Source organism: Pelodiscus sinensis, chromosome 4, assembly GCF_052426305.1.
Source record: "Pelodiscus sinensis isolate ZL-2025 chromosome 4, ASM5242630v1, whole genome shotgun sequence".
NCBI classification, from domain to species: Eukaryota; Metazoa; Chordata; order Testudines; family Trionychidae; genus Pelodiscus; species Pelodiscus sinensis.
This window is the reverse complement of record NC_143055.1, coordinates 59445707-59458648: the sequence shown is the minus strand read 5'-3', so window position 1 is coordinate 59458648 and position 12942 is coordinate 59445707. Positions and strand designations below refer to the sequence as shown.

General features: G+C 42.2%; 1 protein-coding gene and 1 long non-coding RNA gene across 3 annotated transcripts in view; one reads left to right on the top strand and one right to left on the bottom strand.

Annotated features, from left to right (window-relative positions):
• The window catches only part of PDLIM3 (PDZ and LIM domain 3), a 34528-nt gene extending 29311 nt beyond the window's left edge, over window positions 1-5217 (bottom strand). Inside the window, exon 1 of one of the 2 annotated variants that reach the window (XM_006128461.5) lies at window positions 4945-5217. In XM_006128461.5, coding sequence (XP_006128523.1) covers window positions 4945-5037 — 93 coding nt within the window. In that variant the 5' untranslated portion in view covers window positions 5038-5217. The remainder of the gene's footprint in view (window positions 1-4944) is intronic. The other variant, XM_006128460.5, reaches the window with a different exon arrangement.
• Window positions 1-12942, top strand: part of LOC112546681 (uncharacterized) — a 141727-nt gene that overhangs the window by 48350 nt on the left and 80435 nt on the right. The window lies entirely within an intron of this gene.

Here is a 12942-nt window from a genome sequence, read left to right as displayed (position 1 = left end):
TTTGGAAGCTGCCTATAGAATGTCATAGGAAGTAGAACATTTCACCCCTCAAATTTGGAATTCCACTATTTCTCTCACTATATTTGTCACAGAAGTGTGTATGTACACATGTGGTGTGTATACCCACATGCACACACGTAATAAAGATTAAAATTTTTCAGAGACAGATATTTTATTTAGAAATTTCTTACACCGTTGTCCCCTTCAACATAAACCTGTTTTTCCCAAGAGCAGGAGTAAGAGCAGAGTGAAGCCACTGACAAAGGGGAGAAATTATTTTGTATTAAATCTAAAGACTGCAAATCTGTAGTTGAAATTTAAAAGATGTATGATAATAGTAAAATAAAAATTTGCCAGAGAGGAATTTCTAGTGATATCACTGACAGAAAACAAGGATTTTCCTTTGGAACACAGTACAAGCAAGAAACCAAAAAAATAAAACAGAAACCAGTACAGAATTAGTGCATATTAATATATGCATGGTTGCTATTTCTGATGCACCTATCACCAGAGTATCTAGGTGCCAGATGATTTTGAAAGGTATTTAGGCCTTCCTCTACTCAGCTTTGCAGAGCCTAAGAGAACTAGGTTTTTTATAAATGGATTGAAATCAATGAAAGTATAGACCTAAATACTTTAGTCTGGTGTACTGGCATAATATCTTGGATATTTCAGTAGGCTAGATTTGTAGTAACAGAACTTAAAATCCACTTTTCATATTTTTATTAATTGAGATCTAAGTCTATAAGACAGTGTACTAATTTTTTCAAAACCTGCTATCTACATTATATGTAACCAATATTTGAGCATGCAAAAGGGCATTTAGGTTACAAATCCCGACTTTACGAGTGTAAATGGGTGATTTGTGAGGCATAATTTATGCATCCAATTTTAAACATCTGGCCTGGGATTTTCAAAGGTGCTCAGGGTACATGTATTCAACTTTCACTGAACTTCAATTGGAATTGGGTATCTAGGTCTCTTGGGGTGCGTCTACACAGCAGGGCTTAACTCAAAATAAGCTATGCAAACTGAGTTAAATTAATTGTGTAGCTTATTTAGAAACAACTTATTTTGAAAGTGGGAGCATTTACACAGCACTTATTTTGAAGTAGAGCACTCTTCCTCCAACTTCCCTTACTCCTTGTTTAATGAGGGTTACAGGAGTCAGAGTAAGAAGTCTTCCAGCTTGACAGTATTTCATCATTATTTCAAAATAACTGCCTGCTATGTAGACGCGGACTAAGTTATTTCAAAATAATGTTGTTGTTTAGATGTACCCTTAGTCCCCTTAGTCAATGTTATTGTGTGTTTATTGCTCTTCTGTGCTGTGAATATATAAATATATATCTTCTCACATTAAAAAATAAAGGGGAGAAAAATATGGATATATCAAATATTGCAAAGATTTTGGTGATTACATAATAACTTGATTTACTCACATGGGATAATTTTCTTCAATTATATGATTTGGAGAAAAACATTTTCTGTCTGCAGTGCTTTTATTCTATCTACTGTATTTTAAATTGCTCTGAGACAAAGAATTATGAATACTTCAGAAAGACTCTTTTGGAGAGAATAAAAAAAAAGAAGAAAATGCGTTATAGGTGAAACAGAAGTAACGTATATACATAGTGAGAAGCCATAGAGCTTTAGCAGAGCATTAAGATTGTGAAACTATGAAGTTGATAAAAAGTATCTCCTTCCTTCCTCAAGTATAGTTTTTACAGGTATCAATAATACACGTACGTGTACACACACATACTGATGTTGTCCCTTATTTCCAGGCACACTTTAGGCCTACCCTAAGGAAAACTGAAATAATTTCATTGACTTCAGTTGGGCGCTTTAGATAGGTTCCATAGACATGTATAAGCGGCGAGGAGTCCTGTGGCACCTAATAGACCAGTGGTCCCTAACGTTTTGGGGCTGCCGGGCGCCTGGGGGCGGGGCCGCTCACGTGCTGCGCGTACAGGGGCGGGGCCGCTCACAGGCCACGTGACTGGGGGCGGGGCCAAGCATGCGCCACACGCCCGAGGTCGGCACCGGCATGTGCTGTGATCCCGGGCAGGGGCTGCCCAGGTTCCGTGTGGCCAGAGCCGGGACCGGCGCAGGCATGCGCGGCACACCCGGGGGTGGGGCCAAGGCCAGCGCCAGCGCCGGTGCCAGGGCCGGCAAGGGCACGCGCAGCACCCCCGGGGGCGGGGCCAAGGCCAGCGCCAGGACCGGCAAGGCCACGTGCGGTGCACCCGGGGCCGGGGCTGGCCATGTGCCCGGGGCTGGCACCTGCCGCACGCCTGGGGGTGGGTTCAGCCCAGATTTCTCCGCGGGCGCACGTAAAGGGCCCGGCGGGCGCCATGGCGCCCACGGGCACCGGGTTGGTGACCACGGTTATAGACTAACTGAAGTGTAGGAGCATAAGCTTTTGTGGGCAAAGACCCACTTCGTCACATGCATCTGACGAAGTGGGTCTTTGCTCATTAAAGCTTATGCTCCTACACTTCAGTTAGTCTATAAAGTGCCACAGGACTCCTCGCCGCTTTTGCAGATTCAGACTAACACGGCTACCCTTCTGATAATAGACATGTATGTAAGTTAAGTCACAAGAATTTCAGTAGCTGTTTCCATTTTTCTTATTAATGTTTTGCTTCTTGCTTTTTATGTCTTTATGGCCTGCTAATAAACACATTCACTTAACTTCTATAACTAGCCTTTCTTGAATATCATATTCTGGTTTTACATTTGCTTGAAACAGTCAAGAGGATCGTCTTACTGTGTTTGGTTAAGAAAATTACACATGGGTTTTTGCCATGATATCTGTTTTCTAAACAGGTGTACGATAATCCCTGATAGCCTTCCACATCAATCTGTTACACCACTAAATAAAGATTTCTCTGATTTAATAAGGGGTTTTAGCCAACTGCAGTTATATCTGCCAAAGAATTTTAGTTAGAAGAATAATTGAAAAGATACATTATAATAAACTATCAATTTCTGCTTACTATTTTAATGGTTTAAAGTATTTCTGAGGAATATTTTTCTTGTCATTACGCTAATTGGAATATGAATAAATAATTGTTTATTTTCATTCTCTAAATTAAGTGAATATCTTGTGCTTTTCAATCCTGGAAGGAGCTGAGCACTGCCTAAGAATCCGTGTGCTCACTAATTTGCTGGAAACTCTCAGCACTTTGCTGCTTGAACACTGAGATATATGAAAAATATCTAGCGTGATTAGCAGGAATGGGTCATTAATATCAAACAAAGCCATCATTAAAACATTAAACATTTTATTTTAATACGTATTTTATATCAACAGTTCTTGTGCTTGAAACACATGATTAATGAACACTGACATGTTGCTACAAACCAGCAGCTTTTTGTCCAGCCCATTCTGTAGGTATGATGATGACTCAATGGCAAAATTATTTATTCCTCAGAAAGTTACAATACACGTAATTGATCTTTTGTTATAGTATAATTTTAAACCTCATTGCACTTAGTCTAAACAAAGGGAAAATTTAAACCAGACACTGCTAAAATAGTTTTCACTAGAGATAATGGAAACAATGTTCTCCTTTTAAGTCCATAAAAGGCAATGAAAATCCCAATACAGCTGGACATTTTTCACTTTTTTTTTACTCAACATGTTTTTTTTTCCTCCAAAGTTTTCATGTAATATAACAAATATTTGTCAGGTAAGTTTATATAACACCAAGCTAATTGAGATTATTTTAAGGGAAGAATGGTATTTCAGTTATGATGGTATAAGTGTTGAGTAACTCTGTTGAGCTATATGGAGTTGCTTCAGATTTATACTGTGGTAGTTTACAGTATAATATTGGTGCTTACAGTTTCTACAAACTACTGTTTAAAGTACTTTTACCGCATGGCTTCATCAGAGATATTTATTCAAGTTCTGACACTTATGTAATACTGAGTCTCAGTGCAGTACTATCAGATCTATGTTGATGAAGTGAAAGACCAATGAAATATGCTTTCAGTACATGCAAGTACTGTAAACCAGCTAAAAATAAAGAATGTTGATGTGTTTTATATATATATCATGTAAAGCCCTACATTTAAACTAAGTTTACCTAATGGAGAGGAAATGTATTTTGCTATTTAAGAATGTAATATAGATATTTATGTATTACAGTCATTTAGTCATTTCAGTCTCTGAAATAAATACCAGTTTTAAGAATAGAATACATAGAGGAGGGTTTGTGTTTCTAATCCTCTTTAAATGTGAAGTATTATAAGAGATTAATATTGAGTATCACTAAAAGCCACTAGTTAATGCATAGGATTTTCTTGCGTGTTCATGGTGCAATAAATTTGTAATAAATCACTGATGTAAAATTGATGAAAACATAGAACTGTACATGAATGTCCAATGTACTGTCCAATGTACAGATCTAGACTTAGTTCAAGATTGGTATTACAAAACTCTTAACTCACATTGACATGAAGATTAGTGTACAAAGATCCAACAACAAGGAACAGCTGTTAAGTCCCCCTCTCTTCCAAGAATCACTGGCCAGTTACTGGAATTGATGTGAGCTACAATATGGTCAGGATATTAGGATGGACTTTGGCTCCCTGTGGGTCCCAAACTGGAGAGTGAAAATCTGAGAACTTTGGGAAATCACACTCTCCTCTTACCTTGCCATTGTCCCTTGACACTGGAATTTCATTTCAGAGGTACTGTATGAGCCAAAACTGAATGAAACCCTTTTTACCTGACACAGCAGTCTCAATTCATAAACACATAAAACATTTCAAAACTGTCAACTTCAAGCTAATCTATAAATTAGAACAATACTAATAAATACAATCTACAGCTAGTGCACTTATTTATTGCTTCATTCAAGAAAAATAAAGAGCCAAAACTAAAGCAATGTTAAAAATAATAAATAAAAAGGAAATGGAAAGGATACCTACCCTGGTTATGATCAAAGGCTGGTTAAAATCTATCCCTCCTGTCAGCCTGAATCCCCAAGGAGCAGGTCCTGGGAGAATAACATTCTGTGGCATTGTGCAGCAGTTTTCTGACAGTTACTATTGGATTATTTTTCTTTTCTCCAAAGCTCAGTGAAGGCTGAGCTGCAGGAATAAAAGTTCGGTTAGCAGTGTCTTTTGCAGACTCTCTATACCTCTAAAAAGTTTTTTCTCATCCCACAGCTGCAGAAACAGCACTTTATCCCTGCTCTTGTATGACGTCAGCTGTCTCTTGTCTCTCCACCCACAGGGAGGGAAGTACCAACTTTGGTAAAATAAAGTCTTGATACTCTGTGGAGCTCATAGCAAATAGCTCTACTTTATTTGCTACTTCACTGTGTACAGCCTAGCTACTCATTCAGTAAGCTTCAAGTTACAACTTCCTATTTCTTTCTTAAAGCAACCTGGTCTCATTTTGATGTGATTGTATTACTGTCTCTGTCTTTGCTTTGACCATATCACAGCATCATCAACATTTCACTTAACCAGAAATATTGATGTTTAACTTTCTCCCTTGTGAATGATCATTTAGCATTTTAGACGGCTTATGATACAGTCATTTACTTGACCACAAAGTTTTTCTAGGTCTTCATTTATTGTTTTTGGCTATATGTTTTGTATAGTGTTCCCATACAAAATGTTTCACTGAAATTGAAAATTTTTAAGAGTGTCATAGATATTTCTTATATGTAAACTTGGAAATAAAATTGTAACTATAGTTTGGTCCTCCCTGGTCTGGCACTGTTGGGACCTGAGTAGTCCTGACCAGGTTGTTTGTTGGACCAGGGGAGGTCAATTCTCTCCTGTTGGCTGTCCCACTCTCAGGCTCCCAAAGGTGGGGCTCCTGCTTGCTGCCGCCGGGGCTTCACCTGATGGGGCCACCTGGATTCCGCCAGCCCCACTTGGACGCTGATGCTGCCTCGCTGACGCTAGGAGTTCCCCAACCCCACCAGGCCCTGTTGACACCAAGGAGTTCCCCGACCCTGCCTGGCCTTCATAACGCTGGGGAGATCTCCGGCCAGGGCTGCCCAGCCCACTGCCATTGGGTGTTTCTTGAGGTTACTCAGCTGAAGTCACTTGGCCACCATTGGCCCCACTTCCGGGAACAGTCCTGCTGCTGCAAGGGCTTCCCTGAGGCTGCCTGGCCCTGTTGCTACAAGGGGTTCCCCAGGCAGGGCAGGGACTCCCCATCTGTGGGCTGGCCTGGCTGACACCAGGGGTACCCTGGCAGGGGAGGGGGCTCTCCATTCGCTATCTAGTCCTGCTGATGCCGGGGATTCTCCAGTCGGGCTGGGTCTCCCCAGCCGCCACCTGGCCTAGCCACTGATGGCCCGGCCAGAGTTCCCCAGCTCTGCGTTCTCCTGGCTAGCTCCCGTTCTCTGCCTCTTGGGTTCTTTGGTCCGGCAACATCTGTGGCCCAGACCACAGATGTTGCCAGAGCAGAGATCCTGGATTTGGGAAGTTCAACCTGTAGTTTAGTAGATAACCATTTCTCTTTCTTTTGGTGGTATCTTCAATGCTGCAGTTCCTATTTAGGTATGTTCAGTTTGTTCCGTTCATTCTTGTTCCCCGATGTTTTCTTTCCATCTGTCTGCTCCATCCTGACTCTCATTTCTTTTGTACGTCAGTGTAAAAGAGATAGAGGATTTTCCAGTGGTGCAGTTCTTACATGTGTCCTTTCTTATTGTTCTGTATAGTTCCCTATATGTATCATAGAATCATAGAACCATAGAGCTGGAAGAGACCTCAGAAGGTCATCAAGTCCAGCCCCCTGCTCTAGGCAGGACCAATTCCAACTAAATCAACCCAGCCAGGGCTTTGTCAAGCTGAGATTTAAACACCTCTAGGGATGGAGACTCCACTACTTCCCTAGGTAACCCATTCCAGTGCTTCACTACCCTCCTAGTGAAATAGTTTTTCCTAATATCCAACCTGGACCTCTCCCACCACAACTTGAGACCATTGCTCCTTGTTCTGCCATCTGTCACTACTGAGAACAGCCTCTCTCCATCCTCTTTGGAACCTCCCTTCAGGAAGTTGAAGGCTGCTATCAAATCCCCCTCCCTCTTCGCTTCTGCAGAGTAAACAGACCCAAGTCCCTCAGCCTCTCCTCATAGGTCATATGTTCCAGCCCCATAATCAATTTGGTTGCCCTCAGCTGGACCCTCTCCAATGCGTCCACATCCTTTTTGTAGTTGGGGGTCCAGAACTGGACACATTACTCTAGATGTGGCCTCACCAAAGCCGAATAAAGGGGAATAATGACATCTCTGGATCTGCTGGCAATGCTCCTCTTAATGGAACCTAATATGCCATTAGCCTTTCTTGGCTACAAGGGCACACTGTTGACTCATATCCAGCTTCTCATCCACTGTAACCCCCAGGATCTTTTCTGCAGAACTACTACTTAACTGGTTGGTCCTCAGCTTGTAACTATGCTTGGGATTCTTCCATCCCAAGTGCAGGACTCTACACTTGTCCTTGTTGAACCTCATCAGATTTCTTATGGTCCAATCCTCCAATTTGTCTAAGTCACTCTGGACCCTATCTCTGCCCTTAAGCGTATCTACCTCTCCCCCTAGCTTAGTGTCATTCGCAAACTTGCTGAGGGTGCAATCCATCCCCTCATCCAGGTTATTAATAAAGATATTGAACAAAACCGGTCCTAGAACCGAACTTTGGGCACTCCGCTAGAAACCGACCACCATCCTGACATTGAGCCGTTGATCACTACCCGCTGGGCCTGGCCTTCTAGCCATCTTTCTAGCGATCTTACCATCCATTTATCCAATCCACATTCCCTTAACTTGCTGGCAAGAATATTGTAGGAGACCGCATCAAAAGCCTTGCTAAAGTCAAGGTAATACTTTTGCTAGTATCGTATACTAGCAAAATTAGTGTGCAAGTGTTCATATTTTCCAGATCACCAGTGACAACCTTGATGCCACATCACTATTTTCTTATTGTTGCTACGGGCTTAGCCCTTGTATTGAGAGAAAATACCCACTTTTCAATTGTATTTAATTATATAAATTGTCAGCTAAAAGCAGTAGTTTTGCCAGAGTTAAAAATAGAGAGAAAACTGGGTAAGGATAATAATGGTCCAGATTATGTTCCATAGCTCAGTCCAAAGATTCCTCATTTCCCATGGCAGGGGACTTCACTGCCCCCACTTCACTATGCTCCTCCACCATTTTCTGGAGGCCTCGCCATGTGGTCCATTCAGGGAGAGGTGCTTAAAACTAGGTGGACCAGGAGAAAAATTAGGTGAGCTGGGTGTGGGGGGAGGGGTGGGAGTGGAATCAGTGGTGCACATAGTCATCTCTTTGCTTTTGTGGGAAATTTCCTTGGATTTCTTTCTTTTATGCTGAACACCAAGGGAGCCTGAGAATGAAAAGAGGAGGTGATGCGATTAGGGATTTGTCAATTTTCTGCATGGCCCAGCAGCCTTTTCAAAAGGGAGCATACCACAGCCCCTCCTGATAGGATGTCAAGTGCGTGCATCAGGAAGTAGAGGGATGATTCCACAAGATACTCACATATCAAGATGATGGATGTGGCATAGAACCCGAGTGGAATTGAATCCCCTCTCATAGATTTTATACATGGCATGAGTATGTATTTTACCATGTATTTTCACCCGTTGTTTGTAGTCCATCAATCAGTTTTGAATCCATAGGAAAGAGCTCATATCAAAACCAGTTCTAATCCATTTTATAAGAGTTTTTTATATTATGTATTAGATATTTTACTAAAATACCTACATATATACTCATTCATAAGCTGACATTTTTTGGAAAAAATTCCACTGTGAAGAGTGAGTGTAGGTTTATGATCGGATTCTTCCCGAGTTGCAGGAAGCAGTATGGGTGGAGGGACCTGCTGGCTGCTGACATGGAGCCTCTGAGCTGAGCTGTTTGCTGTTGCCAGCCAGTGGCAGCTGAGAGGCTCTATGCCTGCAGCCTGCATGTCCCTCAGCCCACGCTGCTTCCCATGGCTCCCAATGGCTAATGGGCCCCTGCCTACTGGTCTTCTACTTTGGTTGCATGTACCTCAGCCATACAGTCTGCTCTGCCTGCCTGCAACTGGGATTCCAGCATGTCCCTCAACCTGTGCTGCTTCCCGAGCCGGACAGGGGCTGCTCCGTGGAATGTTGGAGCAGCCTCTATCCATGGAGAGCTTGGGCCCTCCCATGGACAAAGGCTGCCGCCGCCCTGTGCTGCTGCTTCTGTGTCAGTGGCAGCAGCATAGGGTAGCAGGTGGATCCCCTGCATACTCTTCATTTAAAACTTTGACTGGCAGGCTGGGACTGAGCCAACTTGCAAGTCCGAGTTTTAAATGCAGAATACGCTGGGGGTGGTGGTGGGTGGTTGCTGTGGTTAACCAGGACCGCACTTGCTTATTTGTTAATTTGTTAGCTGACTAGCTGGTGACAACCTGTGACAAAGTGGAGGATTTTTGGGGAGTTCAAAGGGGTTGCATGCAGAATGGGGGCACTCCATGTCCCTTGCTGTTACTGGTTAACAAGGTGAGGGGAGAGGGAGTTTGTTGTTACAGGGACTAGCACAAAACTGGAGACTCCAGTGATTGGTGACCGGAAGACCCAGATGAGATGGCACAGCTGGTTCTGACCAGTGGGAAGACAGTGGATGGTAGAGAGACCACAGTGATCTGACCAGTGAGTTTAAACAGCTACTATGAGAACTAGAACTTCTCAGTGTTAGTTTCTATATATTTGTCTTTCAGTTTAGGTCAGTTTTTACATAATTTATAATAGAAATAGGTAAAAGATTTAAACGGTTGGTGCAGAGTAGTTTAGGACCTGTGGCAGTAGCCACTCCAAGCAGGGATCCCCACAGCTGGGTCCTGCTAGGCAGTCCATGGTGGGTAGCAGGCTTTTCTGGCCCTGGCTGGCCTGGTCACGCTGTGCCATGGGCATGTGGGCAAGTGGCTGTTCCGGCTCCACTGTGCTGTGGGCATGGAGCTGTTACCACTGGCCCAGCCCTCCGGTTAACCAGTTACCTTGGTGAGCATTCTGGTAAGGCTAATGCTTACGGGGTAACCAATTAACTTTTTACATCTCTACTTTTGATCTCTTTCTTCATGTTGTGCCTGCTTTGCAGGTGTGGCATGGTGGCCTGCCTGGGCCCAGAGCAGTTGTTTAACTCCTTGTTTACTGGATCGGAATTTGAATACCCTGTTATATCATCCCAGAATGATATTTGTCTTTTTTTAAATTTTTTTTTGCAATTGCATCACTTTGTTGCCTCATATTCAATTTGTGATCCACTGTAACCCCCCATATCTTTTTCTACAATACTATTGGTTAGCCAGTTATCCTCCGTTTTGTGGTTTTGCATTTGATTTTTGCCTAAGTGAAGATCTTTGTATTTGTCTATGTCGAATTTGATTTGGTTGGTTTTAAACCAATTCTCTAATTTATAAAGGCCATGTTGAATTTTAATCCTGTCCTCCAAAGTACTTCCCCCTCTCTTCAAGTTTAGTGTTATCTGCAGATTTTACAAGTATGTTCTCCACTTCATTATTCAGGTCATCAGTGAAAATAATGAATGGTACTGGACTTCCGCAAAGACCTCCATGGGGACTAGATATGTTCTCCTTGACTGATAGCGAACCACATATAACTACTCTTTCAGCATGTTTTTCAATCAAGTGTGCACTCACTTACAGTAGTTTCTCCTAGGCTGTATTTCCCTAGTTTGCTTATGAGAAATTACTATAAGTGAGTGCATGTCCCCACGTCTCCAGTTTTCTAAACTAAGTATACCCAGTTCCTTCAGCCTTTGCTCATATGTCTTACATTCCATCAGTTAGAGCAGTGTTTCTTAAACTATGTGCTGCGAGGCAGTCGGAGATGTGCTGTGGAGAAAAACAGAATTCAAAATGGTTGCCCTTGAAGGGGCAAGTGACCTTTTTTGTCTTTTCCCTGATCCCTTTTTTTCCTCAATAACTCCCCCCCCCCCGACTTATTTTTTTTCTCAATAAAAAATTCTTGTTGTTCCTCATTAAAAAAAATATTGTTTGGTGTTCCTCGGTCTTAAAAAGTTTAAGAAACACTGAGTTAGAGCATTTTCAACACTTACCTGTGGATCCTTCCCAGTTTTTCTGCATCCATTTTATACAACAGTGACCAATATTGGACATAGTATTCCAGCTGAGGCCTAGCCAGCATTGAGTAGTGTGATATCCCCTCTCATGACTTGTGTACTATACTTCTATTAATGTAAACCAAAATTACATTTGCTTTTTTTGCAGTAGCATTGAATTGTTTATTCATATTGAGGTTGTGATCCACCACAACTTCCACATCCTTTTGAGCAATGCTATTGCAAAGCCAATTATCCCTCATTCTGTATTTGTGCATTTTGGTTTTTCTTCTCTATGTGTAGTACCTGACATTTGCCCTTGTTGAATTTCATTTTGTTATCTATAGCTTAGTTTTCCAATTTATCAAGATCCCTTTCAATTTTAGTTCTATCCTCGATACTGTTTTCAATTTTCCTAGCTTTGTATCATCTTCAGACTTCATCAGTATGCTTTCTATTCTTACAGGGTCATTAATAAAAATGTTAAATAACACTGGGACAAATCCCAGTGGAATCCCTTTTGAGACCTCCTCCAAGCTAGCGTAATTCCATTAATAATTACTCTTTGCTTGCAGTTGTTTATCAAATTAAGTATCCACTTAATGGTATGACATTAATTATGAGAATGTCATGTGAGACTGTGTTAAAAGCCTTTCTCAAGCCCAGGTATATTATGGCCATTACATTTCTTCTGTCCACCAAAGCTTACTAAAGAAGTAAATCAGGCAGGTTAGGTAGGCATGATTTGTTCATGGTAAATCCATGCTGGCTGCTAGCGATCAGCACTTCATCCTGCAGGTATTTGCAAATGGAATGTTCTGTTACCAGTTTGTGCTGTTCTCCTCCTTAGCAATTTGTCCAAATTTCTACTTTTTGAGGTATTGTTTTTTTGATTTTTAGGTAAAGAGTTCCTAATGCAGGTATATTTACCTACTAGTATTCTTCCTATCTTTCCTTCCCATCAGGATAGCTTGCTGCTTCACCTTTAGTATGGTCTCTTTAAGATACATACAGTGTTCCTGAACTTCTTTTTCTCTTTCATTTTCTACCAGTTCTCTGAGCTTAAGTATGCTTTTTTGAAGTCCATCCTCCTTATTCTGTTTAATTAATGATCCTTAATGTTTATAAAGTACTTTGAGAGCTTTAAATGAAGGATTCTATATACAAGCAAACTGTTGTATTATCACGTACACTTACTCATGATATGATGTTTCCAGTAGATTTACTGTGGCAAAAGGAAAAACTGTCAAGTGCTCACAAGGAAAACCATATTTACTGTACAAAAGCAACTTAAAACGTATTCTTTAATCTCTTTATCTTTGAAATACAGGCAGTCCCCGGGTTACGTACAAGATAGGGATTTGTAGGTTTGTTCTTAAGTTGAATCTCTATGTCAGTCGGAACTGGCGTCCAGATTCAGCCACTTCTGAAACTGACCGCCAGTTCTGACTTACATACAGATTCAGCTTAAGAACCCCAGGCGTCCCCAAGTCAGCTGCTGCTGAAACTGATCAGCAGCTGATTCCAGGAAGCCCGAGGCAGAGCAACTCTGCCTTGGGCTTCCTGTAGTCAGCGCTGGCCAGTTTCAGCAGTGGCTAAATCAGGACGCCTGGGGCAGAGCAGCTGGGGTGCTGCTGGGTTGCTCCAGTAGTGCCGGTCCTCGGCGCTACTGGACCAACCCAGCAGCACCCCATCTGCTCTGCCCCACGCGTCCTGATTCAGCCACTGCTGAAACTGACCAGCAGCGACTGAATCAGGACCAGAGTAGCTGGGGTGCTGCTGGGTTGGTCCAGTAGCGCCCAGAGCGGCGCTGCGGGACCAACCGGCAGCGCCC